A 21,294-nucleotide genomic window follows, 5' to 3' on the forward strand; every position below is an offset into this window, starting at 1 on the left:
TATAGAATACTATCATTATAAAATATTCTCTTTTTACAGAATACAGCTTTTGTAAAAATATAGCATATTGCAGCATTTAATGAATATTTATTATAATAGCATGTGGTTTTGAATGAAGTAATGTTGAGAAGCACAAGTTTCTGACATTGGGACTTGTCATGGACATTTGTGAAACAGAGAGCAAGCACAGACACATCTCAGGGCTGGACCTTAGGTGATAGTCTATATCATGCGATCACCCTGAATCAGAAATGGATTCAGTGTTGGTAGGTAAGATGCAGAGTGTAGACATTAAAATCCAGGGGGAACTAATGGTGTGATGGTTGGTGAGGTGCCATTGGAAAGTAAACTTTGGATGGCTCACAGGAAGGAAAAGTCTGACATGCTCTGGAAACTGTGGCCAGAGAGGTTCCATATAGCAAGTGCTTGAACTGGATTACTGGATACTAAATCCAGTGAAGGGGTCAGGATCCAGGCATAAAATCAATGATTACTTAGGCTGGAGTGGAATTTGGACAGAAGTTGACAAAGAAAGGAAAAAAAGAGGTTATGCAGACTTTCAGTGACTGGTTGGAGCAAGATGCATAGGCTCTCCTTAGAAGAACGTCCTTGGTGGAAATTATGTTGCTTAAAATGAGTAACCAGTACCTTGTAAGTCATATTTTTATATTCTTTTAAAAATTGAGATATAATTCACATACCATAAAATTCACCCTTTTAATAATTTCATGGTTTTTAGGATACTCACACAGTTGTTTGAGCCACCCAGTGGGTGGTACTTTGTTATGGCATTCCTAGAAAACTAATACAGTGATAAATACAAACAGAAAATTATTGGTAATATTAGGAGTAAATAAGGCATGAGTCTTTCATTTTAAGAAGCCTTGTTTAAATCTTCCAAATCTATTATTGGATCTGGTCTCTCAACCTCCTTGATATTTTTCTTTAGCATCTTTAAATCAATCCTGTCACCTCTTCTAGATGAATCTTCAAAAAATGCCATTTTCATTATGCCAATTCCCTGATTTAAAACTGTGTTGGTACCATATCACTTATTGAATCAAGTTTAAGATTCTAACTCTCCATTAGATCTGATGGGCAAAGGAAACCTCTTTGAGGAACTTATAATTGTTTTCATGGTTTTTAGGATACTCACACAGTTGTACAAGCTCGAAGTCACTTTTTTTTTTTTTTTTAGGGGGGGATGGAGTTTCGCTCTTGTTACCCAGGCTGGAGTGCAATGGCGCGATCTCGGCTCACCGCAACCTCCGCCTCCTGGGTTCAGGCAATTCTCCTGCCTCAGCCTCCTGAGTAGCTGGGATTATAGGCACGCGTCACCATGCCCAGCTAATTTTTTGTATTTTTAGTAGAGATGGGGTTTCACCATGTTGACCAGGATGGTCTCGATCTCTTGACCTCGTGATCCACCCGCCTCGGCCTCCCAAAGTGCTGAGATTACAGGCTTGAGCCACCGCGCCCGGCTGAAGTCACTTTAAAATTATAACTCAACTCATAATAATTCAACTCATCAAATAAAATCTCACTTTACATCCAACCATCATTTCTGACTTGAAGCTGCTGCCCAATACTGACATTCTGTAAATATAGTCTGACTGTTCCTGTACTTCTATCCCTATGTGTCAATGAGAATCTTCTTTTAGTATTAGCACAGTTGACTTTCAATTAGTTAGGCTGGGTATAGTAAAAAACAGAATAATTAACCTCCTATTAACTTTATTAATGAATGCGTTGCTAGCATTATTTTTTTGTAGTTATTGTGATTACAACAACTAAGTATTTATACAGAAAAAATTATGTCCATATGAATGTGGGTCTGATCTAATAGGATACACCTATATGCCATTCTTTACAAAATTCTTAGTAGTTATTACATTTTTACTAGCTGATCTAGAAATCATCCTCCTGTTACTATTACCTTGAGCATCTCAAACAACTTAAATCTTATACCCATTATAGCACTAATTTTAGTCTTTATCCTAGCCCTAGGCCAAGCCTATGAACAAGTGACAAGGCAGTCACCAGAGATTTCCCTTTGAAGTATGCACTTATAGTTGTAAAAGACATATGTTGTTTTTATCTGTTGACATCCAGTTCTTCTTCTAGTAAAACACACTATGATCCATTTGGGCTACTTCCCTTCCTCCACTCACATATCCTGTGGGTTTGGATGTAGTTCATGACCTGGAAACTCAAGTGGCCAATGAAAATACTCCATCCCCCTATCCAAAGAGATTAGTTCTTGGTGAACCAAGATCAACACTAACCCAAAGTCACCTATTTGTTCCCATTGATATAATCCTTGAAGTTATTGTGAACTATCAGGAATGATCTGCAATCTTTTCACTGGAGTTGCTAATCTGGTAGGGCTTAAATCTGGAGAGTCTTCACACCAACTCTGCCCCTGGGAGAACCAATCTGTGAATGAAGCCAGCAAACAAAGCTACAGATCTAAGGGACAGAGACATAGTTCCTCCTCTGTTAATGATAAACCTCTATTCTGCCTTGCATTAATACTCTGCTTCTTTAAGCTAGATGAAGGATTCTTTTTCTTAAAAGCCATGGCAACCAAAGCCAAAATAGACAAATGGGATCTAATTAAACTCCAGAGCTCTGCACAGCGAAAGAAACTATCATTAGAGGGAACTGGCAACCAACAGAATGAAAAAATTTTTTTGCAATCTATCCATCTGAAAAAGGGCTAATATCTATAATTTACAAAGAACTTAAACAAATTTACAAGAAAAAACAAACAACCCCATCAAAAAGTGGGCAAAGGATATGAACATACACTTTGCAAAAGAAGACATTTATGCAGCCAACAAGCATATGAAAAAAAAAAAAAAGCTCATCATCACTGGTCATTAGAGAAATGCAAATCAGAACCACATTGAGATACCACTCATGCCAGTTAGAATGGCAATCATTAAAAAATCAGGAGACAACAGATGCTGGAGAGGATGTAGAGAAATAGGAATGCTTTTACAATGTTGGTGGGAATGTAAATTAGTTGAACTATTGTGAAAGAGAGTCTGGCAATTCCTCAAGGATCTAGAAACAGAAATACCATTTGACTCAATAATCCCATTACTGAGTATATATCCAAAGGATTATAAATCATTCTATTATAAAGACACATGCACATGTATGTTTATCTTGGCAGTGTTCACAGTAGCAAAGACTTGGAACTGACCCAAATGCCCATCAATGATAGACTGGATAAAGAAAATGTGGCACATATATACCATGAAATACTATGCAGCCATAAGAAAGGATGAGTTCATGTCTTTTGCAGGGACATGGATGAAGCTGGAAACCATCATTCTCAGTAAACTGACACAAGAACAGAAAACCAAATACCACATGTTCTTACTCATAAGTGGGTATTGAACAATGAGAACACATGGACACAGGGAGGGGAACATCATACACCATGGCCTGTTGGGGGGTGGGGGACTAGGGGAGATATAGCAGGGGGTGGGGAGGTTGGGGAGGGATGGCATTAGGAAAAATACCTAATGTAGATAACAGGGGTGATGGATGCAGCAAACCACCATGGCACATGTATACCTATGTAACAAACCTGCATGTTCTGCACATGTACCCCAGAACTTAAAGTATACTAAAAAAAGAGATAGATTGAGTTGGTTCTTTTACTCTCAACTGAAATGTTTATGAAAAATATAGTATTTTTTGCCGGGCGCGGTGGCTCAAGCCTGTAATCCCAGCACTTTGGGAGGCCGAGACGGGTGGATCACGAGGTCAAGAGATCGAGACCATCCTGGCCAACATGGTGAAACCCCGTCTCCACTAAAAAAACTACAAAAAATTAGCTGGGCATGGTGGTGCGTGCCTGTAATCCCAGCTACTCAGGAGGCTGAGGCAGGAGAATTGCCTGAACCCAGGAGGCGGAGGTTGCGGTGAGCCGAGATCNAAAAAAAAAAAAAAAAAAAAAAAAAAAAAAAAAAAAAAAAAAAGAAAAATATAGTATTTTTTATAGATTATTGTTAACTAGTCACCCTATCGATCTATCAAACACAAGGTCTTATATTCTTCGAACTGTAAGAATTTATTGTTGCATAAATTGTTAATCTTATTTTGCATATGCTAATAATAAGGCTATGAGAAGCTGATGATTTCAAAATGTACTCCAGGCACATATACATTACAGCAGTTCTGGGTGGACTCTCAGAACTACTTTTAATCAAATGTCCTGACTCTAAGTCTAGTTCTCTTGCCTTTGTACCAGGTTGCATCTCCTCTAATTTCAGAACATCATTACAAAAATGATTGTTACAAAAATGATCTTGACCCTTCAGCTTTAGGGTAATCATTAAGTAGCCTTAACCTTAACTTGACCTAAGTACTTAACCTTAACTCGTTCAGTACCTTAATGCCAGAGGATGAAAATCCGAAATACAGAATATTCAAAGGAATATCCAAATACATCAAGGACATGTTTTTGGTGTTAAAAGGTAAGGTTGAAATTCCTATAATCAAATTTAAGAAAGGAAAAGACTGGTTGCTCTTTGCCTATAAGAACAAGAAAACACTATAGCAACGATTTCATTTTGGTAACAATGCTTTCAGAGTCACATGTCAACACATCCCTAAACACTGCTGCTCTAAATGTGCACCAGTCTGCATATTCCATGCTTCTTCAAATCCTGTACCAGATCAAACACATTTCTTGTTGAGAGACTGTGTACTCCAAATGGCAAACCCTTGTTTGGCAAGTAATACGTTTAGTTTTAACTTAGATACTGAGTGGTGGTGTCTTACTTCCAGTAAAGGGAACATATATTCCTAATTCATATACTCCAGAAAGTTTGACAATTAAGATTTATCAAACTGAAAGACAAATTAAATGGATAAATCTGCAGTCAAATAAACCAAATATTCACACCAGACATTTCTCTTAAGTAGCTAGAAATCTCACCTGCCAGGAAGGAAGCAGAGGCTACTTTATTCATTATCTGTTGGGTTGTTTTGGTGACAGGCGTGTAGGCAACAGAAAATCCAGATTCATTAAATGCATCTAGCCGTCCCAGGTCATTGGTAAGCAGTGAAGAAAAATCATTTACTTTATGACCATGAGGATAAGTGTACAAACAAAGCAGTAAGACCAATGCATTCATCCATTCCTATATAATACAGGAGAAAGGATAAAGAAAAATCTGATTTAAAATTAGTCATTCACAATCATTTTGTCATAAAGTTTGTCTCTTTTTTTACTTTTCTAGTTTTAATATAATCCATATTATAAACTGTTTAAAGTCTGCTGAAAGTCTGTGTTGTAAGAGACAGTTTCAAGGCATTGCTAGCTTAGTAATAATATACCGGTTACATGCCAAGATTCTAGAATTACAAACTCAACAGTATGCCAGTTTGTAAGGGCATTCTGATCATTCTAATAATAAGATAGTGTCTGAGGTACACTATCTTAATTAGTTATAAATCCTGATCACATGCAAACTCTCAATAAGAAATCACTTCATTTCTGAAATGCATTGTCTTAGGGGAAAAAAACTTCACAGTGTATACATAGTGGAATTCCAATTTAGTTAAAAATGCTATCTAGCTATATCTATCTGATTTTTAAAATATACCAAAGTTTAATCAAGATTTTTTATATGGTAAGATTATAAGATTATGCCAATTTTCTTCTTGGAACTTAATACAATTTCAGCTGTTCTATTTTTGAAGAAAACCGATTTCTTAAGAAGAGAAAGAGATCCCACAGAGAAAAAGCCAGTTACCCATTGTGGTGGGTTGGTTTGTTTACTGTATCTTTGGAATGTCAGTATCTTAACCCTAGTCTCCATGAGTGGGGACACTAGTAACAAATCTGACTATTGGCTTTTAAAACATGTTTTGATGTGTTAAATGCTAACCAGATTCAGTGCTTTCAGACCTCAACTTGTGAGCCCATGTCAATAGAAATGTCTTCTAACAGATTCATGGCCTGAAGAATAGCGTTTTCTGTTATATAAAGGTACTGTATTTTAGTGTTTTTGGTGTATGTGTCAGGGGAGATACACATGGCATAGATACCTCCCAGGCAACATATATTTTCCTACCATAAACACAGAATAATATAGATACTGAGTCATACCAGTAAGGACTCTCTTTTCATTCTCCATTTTTTAAGCAAGTTCTTGCATAATAAGGCCCCAGTTTGTTGACACACACTGATCTCTCTCTTTCTCATCTTGTCCTGTTTAATAAAAAAGAAAGAAGATACAATTAATATGAAGTTTTTAATAAGAAGAAATATCCTGCAAACAACAAAAAAAAGTGTAGCCTAATACTCCAATGTTCCAAATGATTGCAAAGAGTCAGGGTGTTCCCAAGCCAGTATTGTATTACTCCCATGTTCTCCTTCCTTTCCCCACTTACAGACTCAGTTCCATCATTTATTTATGATGCACTGTGCCAGTTATCAATTTACTGTGACTCAGACCTAAATTCGCTCTGCATAGCCTGCTCTATAAAAATGGATCTGACTCCTTTAAGTACTTTCCTTTGCCAGCTGGCATGATGTTATGCTCTTCCAATAGAGAGAGTAGTAGAGACACTGCAGGCATCTGATGCCATCCAGGTATCAGAATAGCCCATTTTCCAGGTTTCTATAGAATGTATTTTTCCCCACTGAATAAATTATTTTCTCCAATGCAAAGTACCTACAGTATGCAGGATTCACTGTGTGCTTCCTCTAGCTTTGGACTTGGGTAGCATAGTATGTCTGGGAGCCCCAGATAGCTACAGTCCTTTCCTCAAAGCTTGTTTCCTTTAGCTGTCCTGTTGCAAAAGCAGTGCACTCCAGTCCTGGTGTCCACAGCTTGCCATTCAGGCTTCTCTGCCATTCAGTGGGCTTCAACCATCCCTTATCCAATTGTCAATACCTTATCTCCTCATGTTTATTCTTCCTTGGATATTCTCCCTCAACCCTAGGAAGCCCTCTTGAGCTCAGTCCATCTTTATAGTTATTCTCCTGTCATCATTTATTAGTTCTGTATATTAAACTTACTTTGTTTAATTACTGTTAGTTTCTGTCCCTGGATTCCACCCATATCAACACCTACACATACACCACTCTTAATTTCAACAAATACATCCTTGTACACTCAACCTAATGTCTCTACAATATTTAGCTTAAGAACCTGAATAAATAATCTGTTTTAGGAATTGATCACTTAAGACAATATAATGGGATCTTTGCTCTTTCTAGCAGAAATAATTGCACTTTTTACTAGGTTGTGGGAGGAAAGGAAATTTTCTTTCCCTAGTGAAATAAATCGTACTTTTCACTTTCTTTCTTTGAAAAATTAAAATCTTAAGATAGGGTCACCATAGTTTGGCCTGGAAGGCTGTAAAGAGATTTTACATTGCCATTTAAAAATGTCAATTGAATCAAATGTCATTTTAAAATGACATTTATTTCTTGTTTTCATCTTTAAGAATTTATTTATGTTTATTATGCAGAGTTATCAGGAAAAATACACACATATTTGCATATATATAATCTTCGTGTATGTGTATATATATATATATTTTTAAAATCATTTGTAGCAATTTGTACTATGATATGAAGTATTTCAAAATATATCTTTCCCACATTTTCATCTATAATGATACTGCCATTTTCTATAAGATTTCCTAGATTTTTCTTTCACTTACAATGCATAAATTCTCAAGAGAATATTGCTTCTTTCCTAATAATGAAAGTCACATAATCTATAAAATTATAACTTTTCTTGAGCCCACCTAAGAGCTGAGATCACAGATAAATAGGTAAACTAAAGTCCAAAGGGTAAAAGCCTTCTTCAGGGATAAATGGGACCCATGAACAGTTTCAGAATTGGTAGAGTATTACAGAAAGACATGGCTACTATAAAAACAGGTGGGAGGAAAGCAGCTGAAATGTTAAAATTTTAATAGCTGAGTGTGGACACTAGTCCTGGTACCCACAGCTTGCATTTTTCTTTACAATTACTGGGAAGCCAGCAATTATTTGTCAATTCTTTTTTTTAATAGGTTTCACCTCGTATTAATAAAAAAATTTACAATAGCAAAGACTTGGAACCAATCTAAATGCCCATCAGTGATAGACTGGATATAGGTGGGTAATAACAAACTTCTCTGAGTCAAAGACCATGTTCTAACCCAATGCAAAGAAACTAAGAACCTTGAAAAAAGGTTAAACGAAATGCTAACTAGAATAACCAGTTTACAGAAGAACATAAATGCCTTGATGGAGCTGAAAAACAAAGCATGAGAACTTCATGAGGCATACACAAGTTTCAACAGCTGAATTGATCAAGCAGAAGAGAAAAAAGAGTGAAAAGAAACCAACAAAGCCTCCAAGAACTATGGGATTATGTGAAAATACCTAATCTACTCTTGATCGGCATACCTGAATGTGATAGGGAGAATCAATCCAAGTTGGAAAACCCTCTTCAGGATATTATCCAAAAGAACTTCCCCAACCTAAAAAGGCAGGCCAACATTCAAATCCAGGAAATACAGAGAACATCACAAAGATACTCCTCAAGAAGAGCAACCCCAAGGCACATAATCATCAGATTCACCAGGGTTGAAATGAAGGAAAAAAGTCCTAACAGCAGCCAGAGTAAAAGGTCAAGTCACCCACAAAGAAAAGACCATCAGACTCACAGCGGATCTCTCAGGAGAAACCCTACAAGCTGGAACAGAGTGGCGGCCAATATTCAACATCCTTAAAGAAAAGAACTTTCAACCCAGAATTTCATATCCAGCCAAAGTAAACTTCATAGGAGAAGGAGAAATAAAATCCTTTGCAGAAAAGCAATTGCTGAGAGATTTCGTCGCCACAAGACCTGCCTTACAAGAGCTCCTGAAGGAAGTACCAAACATGGAAAGGAACAACCAGTACCAGCCACTCCAAAAATATACCAAACGGTAAAGAACAGTGACTCAATGAAGAAACTGTGTCTACTAATGGGCAAAACAACCAGCTAGTAACACAATAGCAGGATCAAATTCAAACATAACAATATTAACGTTGAATGTAAATGGCCTAAATGCCCCAGTCGAAAGACACAGACTGGCAAACTGGATAAAAAGTCAAGACTCATCAGTGTGCTGTATTCAGGAGACCCATCTCATGTGCAAAGACTCATACAGACTCAAAATAAAGGGATGGAAGAAGATTTACCCAGTAAATGGAGATAAAAAAAAAAAAGCAGGGGTAGCAATCCTGGTCTCTGATAAAACAGACGTTAAACCAACAAAGATCAAAAGATACAAAGAAGGGTATTACATAAAGGTAAAAGGATCAATGCAACGAGAAGAGCTAACTATCCTAAATATATATGCACCCAATGCAGGAGCATCCAGATACATAAAGCAAGTTCTTAACGACCTATAAAGAGACTTAGGCTCACACACAATAATAGTGGGAGACTTTAACACTCCACTGACAATATTGGATAGATAAATGAGACAGAAAGTCAACAAGAATATCCAGGACTTGAATACAGATCTGGACCAAGAGGACCTAATAGACATTTACAGAACACTCCACCCCAAATCCACAGAATACACATTCTTCTCAGCACCACATTGCACTAACTCTAAAATTGACCACATAATTGGAAGTAAATCACTCCTCAGCAAATGCAAAAGAATGGAAATCATAACAAACAGCCTATCAGATCACAGCAGAATCAAATTAGAACTCAGGATTATAAAAAGCACAAAACTGCACAATCGATGGAAACTGAACAATTTGCTCCTGAATGATAAGCGATAAACAATGAAATGAAGGCAGAAATAAAAATGTTATTCAAAAGCAACCAGAATGAAGACATAACGTACCAGAATCTATGGGACACATTTAAAGCAATGTCTAGAAGGAAATTTATAGCAATAAATGCCCACATGAGAAATAAGGAAAGATATAAAATCAACAACACCCTATCATCAAAATTGAAAGAGCTAGAGAAGCAAGATAAAAANAAAAAAAAAAAAAAAAAAAAAAAAAAAAACTCAAAAGCAAGCAGAAGAAAGAAATAACTAAGATCAGAGCAGAACTGAAGGAGAAAGAGACACAAAAAACCCTTCAAAAAAAAAACATAAATCCAGGAGCTGATTTTTTGAAAAGATCAACAAAATATACAGACCACTAGCCAGACTAATAAAAAAGAAAAGAGAGAAGAATCAAATAGATGCAACAAAAAATGATAAAGGGGAGATTACCACCAATTCCTTAGAAGTACAAACTACCATCAGAAATGACTACAAACAGCTCTATGCACACAAACCAGTAAATCTGGAAGAAATAGATAAATCAAGTTCCTGGATACTTGCACACTCCCAAGACTGAGCCAGGAAGAAGTTGAAACCCTGAATAAACCAATAACAAGGTCTGAAGTTGAGGCAGCAAGTAATAGCTTACCAACCAAAAAAGGTCCAGGTCCAGGTGGGTTCACAGCTGAATTCTACCAGATATATAAAGAGGAGCTGGTACCATTCATGTTGAAACTATTCCAAACAATACAAAAAAGAAGGAATCCCCTCTAACTCTTTCAATGAGGCCAACACCATTCTGATACCAAAACCTGGCAGTAACACAACTGAAAAAGAAAACTACAGGCCAATATCCATGATGAACATTGATGCAAAAATCTTCAATAAAATACTGGCAAACTGAATCCAACAGCACATCAAAAAGCTTATCCACCACAATCAAGTAGGCTTCATCCCAGAGATGCAAGGGAGGTTCAACATATGCAAGTCTATGAACATAATCCACCACATAAACAGAACCAAAGACAAAAACCACATGATGATCTCAATAGATGCACAGAAAGCCTTTGACAAAATTCAGTAGCCCTTTATGCTAAAAACTCTCAATAAACTAGGTATCAATGGAACCTATCTCAAAATAATAAAAGCTGTTTATGACAGCCAATACCATACTGAACAGGCAAAAACTATAAGCATTCCCTTTAAAAAGTGGCACTAGACAAGGATGCCCTTTCTTACCATTCCTATTCAATATGGTATTGGAAGTTCTGGCCAGAGCAATTAGGCAAGAAAAAGAAATAAAGGGTATTCAATTAGGAAAAGAAGAAGTCAAATTGTCCCTATGTATTTGCAGACAACATGATCGTATATTTAGAAGACCCCATCGTCTCAGCCCAAGGTTTTTGGAGCCCCAAAACCTCCTTAAGCTGATAAGCAACTTCAGCAAAGTCTCAGGATACAAAATCGATGTGCAGAAATCACAAAGATTCCTATACACCAACAACAGACAAACAGAGAGCCAAATCATGAGCAAACTCCCATTTACAATTGCTACGAAGAGAATAAAATACCTAGGAATACAACTAACAAAGGATGTAAAGAACTTCCTCAAGGAGAACTACAAACCACTGATCAAGGAAATAAGAGAGTTCACAAATATATAGAAAAATATTCCATGCTCATGATTAGGAAGAATCAACATTGTGAAAATGGCCATACTGCCCAAAGTAATTTATAGATTCAATGCTATCCCCATCAAGCTACCACTGACCTTCTTCACAAAACTGGAAAAAACCACTTTAAACTTCATATGGAACCAAAAGAGAGCCCGAATAGCCAAGTCAATCCTAAGCAAAAAGAACAAAGCTGGAGGCATTATGCTACCTGACTTCAAACTATACTACAAGGCTACAGTAATCAAAACAGCATGGTACTGGTACCAAAACAGAGATATAGACCAATGGAACAGAACAGAGGCCACAGAGGCAATGCAACACATCTACAACCATTCGATCTTTCACAAACCTGACAAAAACAAGCAATGGGGAAAGGATTCCTGTTTAATAAATGGTGTTGGGAAAACTGGCTAGCCATGTGCAGAAAGCAGAAACTGGACCCCTTCCTGACACCTTATACAAAAATTAACTCCAGATGGATTAGAGATTTAAACATAAGAACTAACACCATAAAAACCCTAGAAGAAAACCTAGGCAACACCATTCAGGACATAGGCACAGGCAAGGACTTCATGCCAGTTGGAATGGCGATCATTAAAAAATCTGGAGACAACAGATAGGGAACACTTTTACACTGTTAGTGGGAGCGCAAATTAGTTCAACCATTATGGAAGACTGTGGCAATTCCTCAAGGATCTAGAAATAGAAATTCCACTTGACCCAGCAATCCCATTACTGGGTATATACCCAAAGGATTATAAATCATTCTATTATAAAGACACATGCACACATATATTCGTTGTGGAGCTGTTTACAATAGCAAAGACGTGGAACCAACCCACATGCCCATCAATGATAGACTGGACAAAGAAAATGTGGCACATATACACCATGGAATACTATGCAGCCATAAAAAATGATGAGTTCATATCCTTTGTGGAGACATGGATGAATCTAGAAACCGTCATTCTCAGCAAACTGACACAAGAACAGAAAACCAAACACTGTGGGTTTTCACTTATAGGTAAGTTATGAACAATGAAAACAGTTGGGCACAGGGAAGGGAACAACACTCACTGGGCTAGGTGAGGGGTTGGAAGGGAGGGATAACACTGGAAAAAATGCCTGATGTAGGTGATGGGGGTGGGGGATGAAGACAGCAAGCCATCATGGCGTGTATGTACCTATGCAACAATCCTGCAGGATGCAGGATGTGCACATGTACCCCAGAGCCCAAAGTACAATTTTAAAAAATTTACATATAGAATCATGTTTTCTATAAATAAAGATAATTCTACTTCAAAAAAAAAAAAGAAAAGAAAATGTGGCACATATACAGCATGAAATACTATGCAGCCATAAAAAAGAATGAGTTCACGTCCTTTGCAAGGACATGGATAAAGCCAGACACCATCGTCCTCAGCAAAGTAACAGAAGAACAGAAAGCCAAACACTACATGTTCTCACTCATAAGTGGGAGTTGAACAATGAGAACACATGGACATAGGGAGAGGAACATCATACACTGGGGCCTGTCGGGGAGTTGGGCGAAAGGAGAGGGAGAGCATTAGGATAAATACCTAATGTATGCAGGGCCTTAAAACCTAGATGATGGGTTGATAGGTGCAGCAAACCACCATGGCACATGTATACCTATATAACAAACCTACACATTCAGCGCATGTATCCCAGACCTTAAAGAAAAAAAATACATACATATATATATATATATATATATATATATATATATATATACATACATATGCAAACAGAAGACCTGAGAGACCTCCAGTGGCTCACAGGCTACAAAATGTACCCATGTCTCAGAATGTTTTCTCCAAAGGGGAAATCTAGAAGCCTTGGTGGAAGGACAGGAATCCCTGTCAGCCCCACAAAAAGACCTGCTGTTGCCTCTTGGGGAGGAGTTAAAGTAAAAACCAGTAGCTAATGGGAGGCAATCTGTAAATTACCAACCACCCCTTCCCCCAACACTTACTGCCATTCCAAGTAAACTTCTACTGCTGCTAAGTTATGGGTAGAAGCAAAAAGCCATTTCGTGGTGGGAGAGGAAGGAAACCACGTCACTCTATGATAAGCCTTGCACCTAGTAAAAAGCAACAGCCTTCTGCCACTGTGGGTGGGGTGAGAAACTTCCAGTCCCAATTCCTAAACAAGGATAAGTTGCAGCTGAGATTTGCAACAAGGATCTAGCATGGATACGAAGCAGAGACAGCTTATCACCACAGGAGAGAAGAGGAAGCTCTCTCACAGGTCCAGAACCTCCCAACAGATACAAGGTAGGAATTGGCTGGTATGTAGGGGGAAAATCATGCTGAGGAAGCCCCCCATCAAGGACCAGATCTATGGTCTAATACTGAGGCTGAAGCAAGAAATCTAGAATTCCTCCTATACACACTTCAAGCATTGCAGTGAGCAAAAAGCTATAGCAGTCTATGGATGGGGTAAGGGAAAGGGAATGGAGGTCTCCTTTATGGCTTGGGTGCACAAGGCCTTTGAAAGTAGAGGGTGGAACAGGAACACAGGAAAAACAACTTATGGCTCTCCAACATATATTGCCAGTCTGATGAGTGCGTAGGGTAACTCATTATTTGAATTTGTGTTCTCTTCTTTTTCATAGAATTTGGGCATCCTCTTATATGTTGAATGGCTTTAGACTTCTGGAAATAGCTTTTGGTACTTAATTGATTTTTTTTGGTCATACCTGTTTGTAGTTCATTATATGTTCCACATATTTGTTTGCTGCTAGTTCATTAATTTTGTCCATCTCTAATTCTCTTTTTTTGTATTCAAGTTTTGTTGTAGCCAAATTAAACAAACTTTTCCTTTGTGATTGTGTATTGGTATGTGCATCCCGTTTAGAAAGCACTTTCCTTTTCATAAGTCATAAATATACATTCCTTCATTTTCATCTAATAATCTCAAGTATTTTGTTAATCACATTTACCTCTTTCATACATCTGAGTTTATTTTTGTGTAAGACCTAAGAGAGTGATCTAAGTTGTTGGTGACGAGATTTTTCTTTCGTTTGTTAAGTAAACTGTTCCAACATGAATTTCTTTCTGGTTCCTTCTTTCTGTATTCATTTGTTATGCCTTCTCTCTCAAATAGCAGGTGTGTGCGTGTGTGTGTGTGTGTGTGTGTGTGTGTCTGCATATGTATATATATTATGTGTGTATGCACTTTGAAGTATTCTATTTTTCAATTAATCTCTTCATATATTTCTTGCACATAGTCTAGTTACTAGTAGTTGCTAGAACTTCATAATAAACCTTCATAAATGCTAGGACGGGTTCTTCATCTTATTTTTTTTTCAAAATTGTCTTGGCTATTCTAGGAGTTTACTATTTGTGACAGACACTGCTAGCTTTTTATCAAAATGTATGACTTTTTCTTTCTGAGCACAGAGCTATACTCCATTCACAATGACATAAGATTACTTTCTAGTCAATGGAATATAAGCAGAAGAAATAATGTGCCATTTCTAAGTCATAATGTTAAGAAGTAGGTGAGTCTCTCCATATCTTCTTTTTTCCTTCTGCTAGGTAAATGCCTTAGAATACAGCTGGGCCAAAAGATGGATGGAATTCAGTTTCCTAGATTATCATGGAAGAAAAACTGTGAACACAAGCTGATGTCTTAGTTTAGTGGACAAGAAATTATATTGTATTGGTCAGGCGCACAGTGGCTCACACCTGTAATCCCAGCAGTTTGGGAGGCTGAGGCCGGCAGATCACCTGAGCTCAGGAGTTTGAGACCAGACTAGGCAACAAGGTGAAACCCCATCTCTACTACAAATACAAAAAAATTAGCCAGGCATGGTAGCGTGCACCTGCAATCCCAGCTACTCGGGAGTCTGAGGCAGGAGAATCACTTGAACCCAGAAGGCTGAGGTTGCAGTGAGCCGAGATGGCACCACTGCACTCCAGCCTGGGTGACAGAGCAAGACTCCATCTCCAAAAAAAGAGAAAAAGAAAAAGAAATTGTATTGTATTGTATTTGAGCCATTAAATAATTTTTGTTAGATTTATTCTATAGTTCAATTTATATTAACTGCTTATACTCTTCTAAATGCATATTGGAAACATTTTGTCATGTTTCATGATAAATAAAGATCTGATTACTATTGTATTAAATTTATGAATTCACTCAGAGATAATTAAAATGTTTATGGTATTGAGTTTTCTCCTACACAGACATTATTTTTTCAGTAACTATATCATATCCTCTAATGATGTTATTTACATTTTTATATATCTACCAAAGTTTCATTGATTACTTTCATCAAAATTATTTACAAAATTTAGAGCTTGTCACTGGCATTTTGATTAATTATGTGCATTCATCATTGCTTATCTTTAGGAATGCCACTGACTTCGTTTATCTAAAAACGTCAATGAATTCTCAAGTTAGTAAGACATTTTAAAAATAAATCTTCCTGTTTTCTAATATAAACAATAATGTTTTAAAATAACCTTTTAATCTCTTACATTTTTTCTTGTCTTAATGCATAAGGTGCTACCATTATGCAACACTGAAGAGTTAAGTTTATACAGCAGACATCCTTGTTATCTTCCTGACTGGAGAAAAAACATATAATTGTTATCATTCAAAATGATATTCTTCACATGTTTTTGTTAAATGGTCATTATTACTATAGCATAAGAAACATCAACTGCTAGTCTACATTCCTAAGGTCTTGATTTATTAATGAATTTTGTATTTTAGTAGATATTTTCTCATATTCTTTTGTGATTATGATTATATCTAATATAATCTGCTAACATGTAAATTAGATTGATGTTTTCTCTCATATTTTCCAGCAAATACTATAATTTGTCATAAGGTGTTTTTTAATACTACTTACTTGTATTTGCCAATATTTTGCCTGGGATTGTTTATAATCAAAAATTACTGTGTACTATAATGTAATTGTTTATACAGTGTGCTTGTCTGATTTTAGCCTCAATGTTATATTAGCTTTATTATGGCTCGCATTTTCTCTTTTTTAGTTCTCCAGGGTAGTTTGTAACACATGGATGATCTGATCTTAGAAGGCTAACAAATTTGCTGATAAAACCTTATAAGCCTTTTGTTTCTTTTCTTTTTTCTTTTTTTTTTTTTGAGACAGTCTCGCTCTGTTGCTAGGCTGGAGTGCAGTGGTATGATCTTAGCTCACTGCAACCTCCACCTCCTGGATTGAAGTGATTCTCCTGTCTCAGCATCCCAAGTAGCTGGGACTACAGGTGCACACCACCACACCCGGCTAATTTTTGTATTTTTAGCAGAGACAGGGTTTCACTTTCAGGGATAAGGATAGGCTAGGTTATCATTGCTGTTAACAAAGGTTCAATTAATTAAACAAGACTGGCCTATTAGGGTTGTCTGTTTGAACTTGATCCAATTTAGATTATTTATTTATTTATTTTTATTTTACTTTAAGTTCTGGGATACATGTGCTGAATGTGCAGGTTTGTTACATTGGTATACATGTACTATGGTGGTTTGCTGCACCTATCAACCGATCATCTAGGTTTTAAGCCCCACATTCATTAGGTATTTCTCCTAATGCTCTCCATTCCCTTGTCCCCAATCCTTAACAGGCCCCAGTGTGTGTTGTTCCCTTCCCTGTGTCAATGTGTTCTCATTGTTCTGCTTCCACTTATCAGTGAGAATATGCGGTGTTTGGTTTTCTGTTCCTGTGTTAGTTTGCTAAGAGTGATGACTTCCAGCTTCATTAAAGTCCCTGCAAAGGACATGATCTCATTCTCTTTTTTATGGCTGCATAGTATTCCATGGCGTATATGTGCCACATTTTTTTTAGCCAGTCTATCATTAATGGGCATTTTAGTTGATTCCAAGTCTCTGCTATAGTAAATAGTGCTGCAATAAACATATGTGTGCATGTGTCTTTATAGTAGAATGATTTATATTCCTTTGGATATATATGCAGTAATGGGATTGCTGGGTCAAATGGTATTGCTGATTCTGGATCCTTGAGGAATTGCCACACTGTCTTCCACAATGGTTGAACTAATTTACACTTCCACCAACAGTATAAAAGCTTTCCTATTTCTCCACAGCCTTGTCATCATCTATTGTTTCCACACTTTTTAATAATCACGATTCTGACTGGAATGAGATGGTATCTCATTGCGGTTTTGATTTGCATTTCTCTAGTGATCAGTGATGATGAGCTTTTTTTCATGTTTGTTTGCTGCATATGTTTTTTTATATGTTTGTTTTTCATATGTTTGCTTCTTTTGAGAAGTGCCTGTTTATATCTTTTGCCCATTTTCTGATGGGATTGTTTGTTTTTTTCTTGTAAATGTATTTAAGTTCTTTGTAGATTCTGGATGTTAGACCTTTGTCAGATGGGTAGATTACAAAATTTTTCTCCTATTCTGTAGGTTGCCTGTTCAGTCTGATGATAGTTTCTTTTTCTGTGAACAAGCTCTTTAGTTGTATGAGATCCCATTTGTCAATTTTCATTTTTGTTGCCATTGCTTTTGGTGTTTTCGTCATGAAGACTTTGCCAACGCCTATCTCCTCAATGGTACTGCCTAGGTTTTTTTTCTAGGGTTTTTATGGTTTGGGGTTTTACATTTAAGTCTTTAATCGATTTTGAGTTAAATTTTGTATAATGTGTAAGGAAGGGATCCACTTTAAGTTTTCTGCCTATGGCTAGCCAGTTTTCCCAGCACCATTTATTAAATAAGGAATCCTTTCCCCATTGCTTGCTTTTGTCAGGGTTGTCAAAGATCAGATGGTTGTTGATTCTTGGTGTTATTTCTGAGGTCTCTGTCCTCTATCGTTGGTCTATATATCTGTTTTGGTACCAGTACCATGCTGGTTTTTTTTTTTTCTGTAGCCTTATAGTATAGTTTGAAGTCAGGTAGTGTGATAAACTAGAAAAGCTAGAAGAAATGGATAAATTCCTGGACACATACACCCTCCTAAGACTAAACCAGGAAGAATTAAATTTCCTGAATAGACCAATAACACTTTCTGAAATTAAGGGAGTAATTAATAGCCCACCAATCAAAAAAAGCCCAAGACCAGACAGATTTACAGCTGAATTCTACCAGGGGTACAAAGAGGATCTGGTACCATTCCTTCTGAAATGATTCAAAACACTAAAAAAAGAGGAACTCTTCCCTAACTCATATTATCAGGCCAACATTATCATGCTACCAAAAACCTGGCAGAGACACAGCAAAAAAAGAAAACTTCAGGCCAATATCCCTGATTAATATTGATGTGAAAATCCTAAATAAAACACTAGCAAACCAAATCCAGCAGCACATCAAAAAGCTTATCCACCACGATCAAGTCAGTTTCATCCCTGGATGCAAGGCTGGTTCAATATACACAAATTAATAAATGTAATCTATCACATAAACAGAACTAATGACAAAAACACATGATTATTTCAAAAGATGCGTAAAAGGCCTTTGATAAAGTTCAACACCACGTCCTGTTAAAAACTCTCAATAACCTAGGCATTGATGGAACATATTTCAAAATAATAAGAGCTCTTTAAGACAAAGCCATAGCCAATATCATACTGAATGGGCAAAAGCTGGAAGTATTTCCTTTGAAAACCAGCACAAGACAAGAATGTCGTCTCTCACCACTCCTATTCGATATAGTGTTGGAAGTTCTGGCCAGCACAATCAGGCAGGAGAAAGAAATAAAGGGTATACAAAATAGGAAGAGAGAAAACCAAATTGTCTCTGTTTTCAGATGACAAGATTCTATATTTAGAAAACCCCATCGTCTCAGCCCAAAAACTTCTTAACCTGGTAAGCAACTTCAGCAAAGTCTCAGGATACAAAATCAATGTGCAAAAATCACAAGCATTTCTATACACCAACAATACAGAAGGAAAAAGCTAAATCATGAATGAATTCCCATTCACAATTGCTGCAAAGAGAATAAAATATCTAGGAATACAACTTACAAGGGACATCAAGGACCTCTTCAAGGAGAACTGCAAACCACTGCTCAAAGAAATAAGAGAGGACACAAACAAATGGAAAAAACATTCCATGCTCATGGATAGGAAGAATCAAAATTGTGAAAATGGCCATACTGCCCAAAGTAATTTATAAATTCAATGCTATTCCCATGAAGCTACTATTGACTTTCTTTGCAGAATTAGAAAAAAAAAACTTTAGATTTCATATGGAACCATAAAAGAGCCTGTGTAGCCAAGGCAATCCTAAGCAAAAAGAACAAAGCTGGAGGCATCATGCTATGTGACTTCAAACTATATTTATATCTATTAGCATGAATTTAAAATATCCATAACTAAAAATACTTTTGAAAACCTATTATATATGGATATATTTTTTCCTTCTATTTTTAAGCTTCTTTTTAATTTTATTCATTAATCTTGCTAGAATGTATTTATTTGCTAGAATTTATTAACGGCCTTTTAAACAAAATGGCAGTGTTACTGTTTCATCATTTTGATTGTTTACTATGTTTTCTAATTTATTAATTTATCTTCTTTCTTTTTATGGTGTTATTTACACTCTTTTTAGGGTTTGTTTTGCTGCTTTTCCCTTTGGCTTCTAGGCTGAAATGGTGAACAAATATTAGCAGAGTGACTGAAAACATGGACTCTGGAGTTGCGTGATTGCATAAGTGACCCAATTATCCACCTCTGCCTGTGTCCACCCTTTGTCTGGTAGTTGTGGAATATTTCTCATTAAGGCAGGCTATTACTTGAGCCAAGAGAAGAAGGGAGGTGTGATGACACAGCAGTTCTGAGCCTCAGCCTCTCGAGACCTTGAGTGTTATCTGCTTGCTTTCTTGTGTTTCTTCCATTGCTATGAGAGCAGACCTGGCCTAGCCTACTGCAGAATGAAACCAGGCTAAGTCATCCCAGTCATCCAGTTGAGAGTGCTAGCTAGTCAGCCCCCAGAGGTATGATAAAGCCTATTCAAGATCAGCAGTCTCTTAAGAATCACTGCAGACACCGCAGCTACAAATGCTTATTGCTGAATATTATTATTTGTGTTTGTTTCCTTTTTGCTAAGTAACATAAACGTGACACTAGACCATAGATATGTTACTTAGGATTGCCTCTTTAGTTTCCGTTATATTGAAGTTTCTTTGTTTTCAGTGACTTTTTATTTTTGATTTCTAACAATTATATTGTGATCAAAGAAATGATTTCTAAGTAAGAGACTGCTTCTTTAAAATTTCCTAAGGCTTCCTTGGTGGTGCAGCACATTTTAATATTTGAAAGTGTTCCGTGTGCACTTGACATACCTGTAAATTGCCATTTACACTGTTTTGTACATATCTATTAAGTCTTAATTGTGTCCTTCAAATCTTCAGCATCCTTTCTAATGTTATATTTACTAGATCAATCATTTCATAATAGAATTCAATTAAACATTTCCACTCCAATAATAGGTTTGGCAATTTCTTATTATATCTCTGTTAGTTTTTAGCATGTGAGTTTAAAAGCTAGGTAGTTAGGTATATAAAACATTGCCCTTTTTTATGTTTCAATGGTAAGTTGCTTCTATTTCTTTCTTTTTTTTTTTAATCTTAAGTCCATTTTCTGTTTCTGTAACATGCTTCTATTTCTGATAATGACATGAAGACACTAGGTTACTATAGGTTAATATTTGCCTAATGTCTTTTTCTATTTCTTTATTGTTAACCTTTTGCTGAGTTTTAAAATATTTGGTTAATGTATAAAAAAACTCATCAATGCATTGTGTTTAGAAATCTAAACTGATAGATAACCATATTTTAAGAGATGATCTCTCAT

At 36.5% G+C, this 21,294-nt stretch overlaps 1 protein-coding gene across 1 annotated transcript in view; it reads right to left on the reverse strand.

Annotated features, from left to right (window-relative positions):
* LOC108281672 (ATP-binding cassette sub-family A member 8) overlaps positions 1-21,294 on the reverse strand; it is a 90,445-nt gene that overhangs the window by 66,185 nt on the left and 2,966 nt on the right. The window contains 2 exon segments of the mRNA XM_017497357.2: positions 4,958-5,162; positions 6,134-6,235. Coding sequence (XP_017352846.1) covers positions 4,958-5,162; positions 6,134-6,229 — 301 coding nt within the window. The 5' untranslated portion in view covers positions 6,230-6,235.

This window comes from Cebus imitator, unplaced genomic scaffold (genome assembly GCF_001604975.1).
Source record: "Cebus imitator isolate Cc_AM_T3 unplaced genomic scaffold, Cebus_imitator-1.0 Scaffold229, whole genome shotgun sequence".
Lineage (NCBI taxonomy): Eukaryota > Metazoa > Chordata > Mammalia > Primates > Cebidae > Cebus > Cebus imitator.